This window comes from Penaeus monodon, chromosome 11 (assembly GCF_015228065.2).
Source record: "Penaeus monodon isolate SGIC_2016 chromosome 11, NSTDA_Pmon_1, whole genome shotgun sequence".
NCBI lineage: Eukaryota > Metazoa > Arthropoda > Malacostraca > Decapoda > Penaeidae > Penaeus > Penaeus monodon.
In genome coordinates, this window is record NC_051396.1 from 11,216,722 (window position 1) to 11,224,221 (window position 7,500).

General features: G+C 41.9%; 1 protein-coding gene and 1 pseudogene across 1 annotated transcript; one reads left to right on the forward strand and one right to left on the reverse strand.

The window, feature by feature from the left end:
- Nucleotides 1-4,262, forward strand: part of LOC119578455 — an 8,863-nt pseudogene extending 4,601 nt beyond the window's left edge.
- Nucleotides 4,263-6,033: 1,771 nt separating this feature from the next.
- LOC119578753 (homeobox protein 5-like) lies at nucleotides 6,034-7,070 on the reverse strand. The gene is given in 3 exon segments (XM_037926369.1): nucleotides 6,034-6,243; nucleotides 6,347-6,621; nucleotides 6,624-7,070. Coding segments are annotated over 3 exon segments (855 nt in total). The 5' UTR covers nucleotides 7,041-7,070; the 3' UTR covers nucleotides 6,034-6,080.
- Between the last annotated feature and the right edge of the window lie 430 nt (nucleotides 7,071-7,500).

Sequence of the window (7,500 nt, forward strand, 5' to 3'; positions counted from 1 at the left end):
GCAATGCCCCTTTTTAACAAAAATTTTTGTGTTATTTTTAAAGTTGCAAATTTCAATTCAGTAAACTAAAATCACCCTCTAAAAATTTAAATTCTGTGTAAAGCCCCTAATTTTTTCTTTAAAGCTGTATAAGAAAAAAAAGTCGGATCAGATAATGAATATACGAGATGGCCGGTAAACGGGGAAGGGAAAAGAAGAAAAAAAGACAAATTCGGGAAAGTTTTAAAAGGTGAATGATTGTATACAGTAATACATGATGAAAAATCAACTCACGCAGTAACAGTGGTAATTTTAATATTTTTTATTTTGATGCAATGATTGGGTTGTTCCTGTGTTTTTCCCAAAAAGATAAAATAATAAAATGTAATAATAATAAATAAAAAAATAATAATAATAATAAAAATAATAAAATAATAACAATAAAAAAAAAATTATAATAATTTTAATGATAATAATTATAATGAAATAAATTTTAATAATAATAATGAAATAATAAGATAATAATAAAGAGGACAATAATAGAATAATAATAAAAAAAATAGAATAATAAAATTTTAACAAAAATAAACCGTATCTTGTTTTCATTACCGCATTATCACCCAATAATTAAAAAACAGTTCTATTAAAATAAAAAATAAACAGAAATATAGCAAATACAAGAACAAACCTGATAACATTCACAGGGCCTAAAAAGCAAGTTTTAATAAAACAAAGATAACAAAGTTGAAGACGCTCTTTTCGAATTCAATTGACAGCCCCCATAAAAAACGGAGGAAACACAGCCACTTTTATGGGCAGTGCCCCGTGACGTGACTAGGCTGCACGTATTTTTGCAGGTGCCCCAAGGGGGGACAGGCGGCCCCACTTGATGCCGAAGAGCTAAATCGGTCTGTACCCTGGGCAGTGGGAGCACACAACCTCCGCGGGGAGTTCCTCTCGCAGTCCGGCAGCCCCGCCGTGAATGAAGTGAAGGGGGTTGGGGAAGTGAAGTGGTCTTTTTGGGGACGAAAGCGATATTGAAAGGTATCGTTTTGTTGAAATGGGACGGGGTGGAGTGTGTTTTGGGGATAGAGAACGGGCGTGGCGAAAGGGGGCTCTCTGAAGAGCAAGGCGGGGGGTCGGGTTTGCTGCTTTTGTGTGCTTTTCGAAAAAGAAAGGAATTTTGTGGGGAACTTAGCCCCTTTTTTCTCCCCAATGCCGAGGAAAGCTCTCGAAGAACAGCTGTGCAGTGGGTAATGAACAAGTGAGGGAAGTATATTAAAGATGTTCACTTTGCGGAAAGTGTGTGGTTTTCCTCGCGAGACGCTGCCGCCCGTGCGGGCCCTCAGCACCGCCATCAAGTGAACCTCCCGGCGAACCTCCAGCGGGTCGGGGGGGATGACGACGTGGGCCAGGTGTTGGCGCGAGCCTTCGTGTCCTGCGACGGGGCGTGGGGAAGTGTGCTGGAGCAGGGGGGGACCCCCAAAATGCCTCTGCCGGGGGTCGTGCCCATCACCCTCATCATCTCGACGGCCCCAGTCCCCAGCGCTGGGTGGAGAAAGTCGAAGCTCTTGGAAGCGGGGGGTCGCCGGATGCCGCGACCCCCGCGGCACGCCCCCCCTTTCCCCTTCTCTGGCTCTGCTCACCCGACTCCTGCGCTCGCGCTGAAAAAGGGAGCCGACCCTCAACGCCCACAGCCCCGCGGCGAGACCCCCCTCATAAGCGCCTTCACTAAAGCAAATCGAATGCTTTCGAAACCGCTCCAGTACGGGGGATCCCCAAAACAGTCTCCGCCGCGGCTCCAGGCCCTCATGTGGGCGGGGGGGGGAGCAAAGGGATAGGGATGCACGGTCCCTCACCTGCGTGAGGCCCTCCTCGAGCACGGGCCAGCCCGACGTCAGCAACCCGCGGGGGCTACACGCGCTAGGCTGCGGCGCTCATCCGGGAGGGGAGGGGGTGCGCGTGTGCTGGCATCTGGCGCCGACCCTGAAAAAGAGACGCCCGAGGGGAAAAGGCGCTCATCAAGGCGGTCTACTCCGACGCCGTTTTGGTCGTGAAAACTATGCTTCAGTACAATCTGACGTCAACATTAGAATACGAGGGGTGCACCGCGTCATGAACTGCGTGTCTACAGGGCCTGTCATCCTCCTGCAGCACCGCGCCGCCCGACCCCCGTGGGGAACGACGGCAACACCCCCCTTCATACCCGGCCCCGAGAAAACCCCACCCCACTCGCAGACGTGTCGAGTAGGCGCGCCCATCGACGCTCGGGAAAGCCAACGGGAAACACCCCCACAGATTTCCGTGCGCTCCTGCAGTTCTCCGTCGTCGACCCCCTCCCGAAAAGCGGAGCGAAAATCGCCTCCTTCAACGAGCCCGGGGTGTCTTCCCTTTACGACGCGCTTTTTTCCTGGACTACTACAACACGCACGAGTCTTTACGGTTTAAAAAACTCCCCCCCCTCATGGGAGATGCTGTATTACAGCACATGCGGGTCAGGACGGGTGCTGCAGGTGCTGGGAAGCGAAGGCGGGGCTGACCCCGGGCTCGCCGGGGAGAGGGGCGTCACCCCCCTCATGTGGCGGCCCCGCGGGGGACGACAGGACGTGCGTCTCCTCCCGAGCGAGGGGGGGACCCGGCGGCCCCCCGAGTAGGAGGACGACCCGCTCTTTTACGCCTGCAAGTGGGGGCACGCCCGTCTGGTGGACATCCTGTGGCGCACGAGCTCTCCAACCCCGGACAGCGCCCAACAACCCCAAAACTCTAAAGCCCGCAGCACAGTCCAGCCATCGTCATGGGGTAGGGGATTCGCCTTCTACTTTTGCTGCCAAACCCGCAGTCACTTGAAATGGGGAGGAACCAGTGATTTTTTATAAATGAACACACACTTATGCAGATAGATAAAGAGTGTGCATGCACAGGCATATCTATGAGACCGTTTTATACATGCATGTGTGTGTGTGTGTGTGTGTGGGTGTGTTGTGTGTGTTTTGCCCATTGTTGTGTATACATATATATTTATGTAGAATTTTTTGACATTATAGCTGCATTTTTTCTTTAAGGAGAAGAGACAATGCAAAAGACTTGAGTGCGTTTGGGGGGATTTTCGTTCTTCCATTCGTTTTTATATAATATATATATTAAAATATATATATATATTTTAATATAATATATATATATTATATATATATATTATATATATTTTTTCTTATATATATATATATATTATATATATAAAATATATTTTTATATATAAAATAAAATTATAATTTGTGGTTGTGTGTGTGTGTGTGGGTGTTGTGGTTGTGTTGTGGTGTGGTGGTGTGTGTGTGTGTGTTGTGTGTGTGTGTTGTGGTTGTGTGTGTGTGTGGTGTGGTTTTGTGTGTGGTTTTGTTATATGTTTTTGGTATTGTTTTGTCCCCCTGGGGGTGTTTGGGTTTGTTAATGTTTCTGGGTGGAGGGGGGGGGGGGATGGTTCCTTTTTTTTTTTTTTTTGTGGTTGGGTGTGATTTGGTTTAATTGTTTGTGGTGGGGTTTTTGTTTTTTTTTTTTTTTGTTTTTTTGTTTTTTGGTTGAAAAATGAAATAAAGTATGGTCATTTTGATTTATCAATGTTTCTTTAAACAACACGAAATTCGTAATAAAGAGAAAAAAAAAGAGATGAACAAAAACCAAATCACCATGTAATTAAACAATACCTTTTCATTTATAATTTGGTTTTATAGTTTATTTAAATTACAAAGGGAAATAATAGTCAATAAATTTTTAAAAACAAAAAATACGTAATATTAAAAAAATTTTCAAAGAAAAAGAAAAAAAGAAGAAAAAGAAAAGGAAGGAAGAGAAAAAAGAAGAAGAAAAAAAAGGGAAAAGAGGAAAGAGAGAGAGAGAGAGAGAGGGGGCGGAAGAGAGAGAGAGAGAGAGAGAGAGAAAGTCATTCACCCATTAATGATTAATGACTATCAGAAACGCGTACATTTGGAGGCACACGAAAACCTACTGGCTCCATGACGAGACACTTGGTGTCCTTCAACCAACGAAGCAGAAACGTCTCAGAAGCTTTTGTTTCTTAAGCACAACTTACCCATTATCAAGTTTTAACATCTACATAAAATCTAAAAGCTATTCTTTAGTTGTATTTCATCCATATGTGAAATTACATGAATACAGGGTTTAAAGGTTATACCCTTTTTCAAAAAGGTAGGGAAGGGATGCAAGGAGTTGGGTCCCCGTCACGCATCCTGGTAACACAGGCAATGGAAACTCTATCATGGTTATGTTAACGTATTCTTGGTATCCTTATTTTGAAAACAGTAATGATATATCCCCTCTTAGTGTCTCAAACTTTTCATAATGGCTAAGATTGCACGCATCTGTATCCAGTAATACTGAAAGATCAATATTCGGACCACATGTAATATATATATATATATATATTTATATATAAAATATATATAAATATAATATATATTAAATGAAAATAAATTATATAAAAAATTATAAAATATATATATATATATATATATATATATATATAATAGGGACATATATATATATATATAATATATAATATATATATATAAATTTTATAATATATAATATAAATATATAAAAAATTAATATAATTGTGTGTTGTGTGTGTGTGGTGGTTTTTGTGTGTGTGTGTGTTTTGTGTGTGGTGTGTGTGTGTGTGTGTGTTTTGGTGTGTGTGTGGGGGTTGGGTGTGTGTGTGTGTGTTGTGGGGTGAAATGTGGAAGAGTAAATAATAATAAAAAAAGGGGGGAGTGATAGAAAGAGAGAAAGAGAGAGAGAGAGAGACGGGCGCGCGCGCGCGCATGTGTGTGTGGTTTACCAGGCGCAAATGCTTTTGTGCCTTTTGATTTACCAGTAAAGTTTTCCTATATGATAATTATGAGTGTAATATATTCCAGATAGTATAATTATTTTGTGAAATAAAAGGGACCAGTGTGTTTAAGACAGCAGTCTTCCCTTTTTTTCTTTATTTAAATCTGAAACCTATTCACATTTTTTAACATTTAAAAAAAGAAACCACGTGAAGTTTTGTTTGATATTCCCTCGACTCACAGGCGACCCTCTGCCAAGTGGAATGCAGCGCCTGGCATATTCCTACATAAGCTTTACAAAGAGAGAATTTGATAAATAGGTAACTGAAGTAATAAATTTAGGGAAAGTATAAAAAAAAAGTATCGTTGCTTAAAAGGTGTCGAAAAAATTAATATTTTTTTTTTTTTTTCGTTTAAGGCGTTGTTTTTGTTTCATTATTTTTTGTATATGTAGAAGCAAATATTTGCTTCGATGCAAATAAGTAAATGAATATACTTATATTATTCATGTATATTTTTGATATTGAAGTCTTAAAAAATAAGGGGGAAAAAACCCCCCCGGGGCGATATATAAACACATTAAAAATTACAACGCACCCTGTGCAAAAAGACGCACACACACAAGGGGGAAAATGTGAATTGATTTTTTAGATAAAAGGGGTTTTGTTTTTATTGATGTTTATTAAGAAACTATACATCACTTTGTTTATCACGTCTTTACTGTGACTTAGATACACACAAAGACAAATGATATCAGGGGATAGGAAAGGCCCTTTTTTTTTTTTTGGGTTTTTCTGGTTAGAATTAAACATAATTTTATTTATTTTCAAGACACCCGGGATCATTTTTTTCGGGGGGGTTTTTTTTGTAAATTTTTGTTGAAAAACAAGGGGAACCAAAAAAAAAAAAAAAAAAAAAAAAAAAAAAAAAAAAAAAAAAAAAAAAATTTTTTTTTTTTTTTTTTTTTTTTTTTTTTTTTTTTTTTTTTTTTTTTTTTTTTTTTTTGGGGTGCCAAAAATTTTTTTGTTAAATTTTTTTTTTTTTTGGGCCCCAAATTTTTTTTTTTTTGAGGACCTTTTTTTCCGGGTTTTTTGGGGGTTAAACCCAACCCCCACGGGGGGGGGCATCAAAAAACCCCCCTCCAAAAACACGTTTCCAAAAAAATCTTTTTTGGCCTGAGATAAAACCCCCTTTGGGGTTTTAACATGATATAGGAAAATGTGTCCTTTTTCTTCTTTTTGTTTATCATGGTTAGAATTAAACATAATTCTTATTTATTTTCAAGACACCCTGGGATCTATCGCTGTGTAAACTCGTGAGCAAGGGACATTTAGGGTGTCTTTGTATGCATGTTTTGAGGACCTTTTCGTCGTTACCACCACCGTCATCATCATCATCACCGTCACTCTGGCTGAGATACCTGTAAAGAGATAGATTTCTGTTAATTTCTTAATGTTAGTGACATTTAGAGGACCAGCCATTCCATCCCTGCTATTTAAACATGAAGTAACTGTAACACTCACGCCACAATGAGGCCGCGGATTTCGCACTGGAGCCAAGCGAGGCAGTGTTGTGACGTCATCAACCGGCCTATCCATCCGGCCATAGCGTTTACCGACGCGCCAAGACCGAGGCGCCCCTCCGCTCCCGTCCGCCCTCCGTCTATGGTCGGCAGGAGGCTCCAAGGGTCGTGATCCTCCAGAAGAAGGTCCTTGGGAGAGTCCTCGGTGTCTGGGTCATTTTCCTTGCCATGCGGTGGGCACAGGCACTCGTGATGCGGCGCTGCTTTCATTCGGGGTAACAACTCCCCCCCTTGGCTCCTCGCTGCCTACGGGAATGCCTCCCTTCGCTCTTCGTTGCGCGGTTTGCTTCTGCGTCTTCGCTGTCAACTGCATTTTCTGTCGCTTCGTCGGTAGGGGGCGCTTCATCGTATTTTCGGACGCTTTTTGCCAACGTCTGAAATGCGCGAAGTTCATCCTGTGGTCCACGTAACTCTCGAATGTTCCTCCCGTTGACATTGTTATTATTGTTGTTGTTGTTGTTGTTATTGTTATTGTTGTCATCGTTGTTGTTATTTAGATTGATTATGTTTATCGCCACCTCGAGCATGATAAGCATCATGTTCATGAAGCCGAAATAGGAAAAGCTGCTTTGTTTCGGACAGCTCGATGATCTGCCATGAAACTCCACTGTGGAATTCAAATACACTTCTCGCATGGCTGATGCTTGGCAATGGCGACAGGCGATTTCAAAACAGTGCGGAGTCTTCGCTGGGAGAGAGGGCGTCAGCAGCGCCGACCACAGCTAACGCACGCAGACTGACGACGCCTGACGAGCAGCGAATAGCGGTGAGGCAGCGGCGTGTGCGGGGCGGGATGGTCCTCGGTAACGGTGCACGCCTTCCTCGGAGAGTTAGCTGCGGCTCTATCGTTAATAAACTCTTACTAGAAGTTCCTTTTTGATTATCTCTAGCTCACTGCCCCTTACTCATGATCTCTTAATTACTGCCCCTTCGCAATTTTGATTTAGTATTACACAGACGAAGGTAATTTGCCAATATAAAAGGCTTCTTCGCTAATTCCCACTTTCTTTATGATTAACTACTATTTAAGGGTCTCTATCCGGTCATCTCTTATTTATTAAGTGTTCCATTCTATTCTTTGTTTGGTAACAGGTG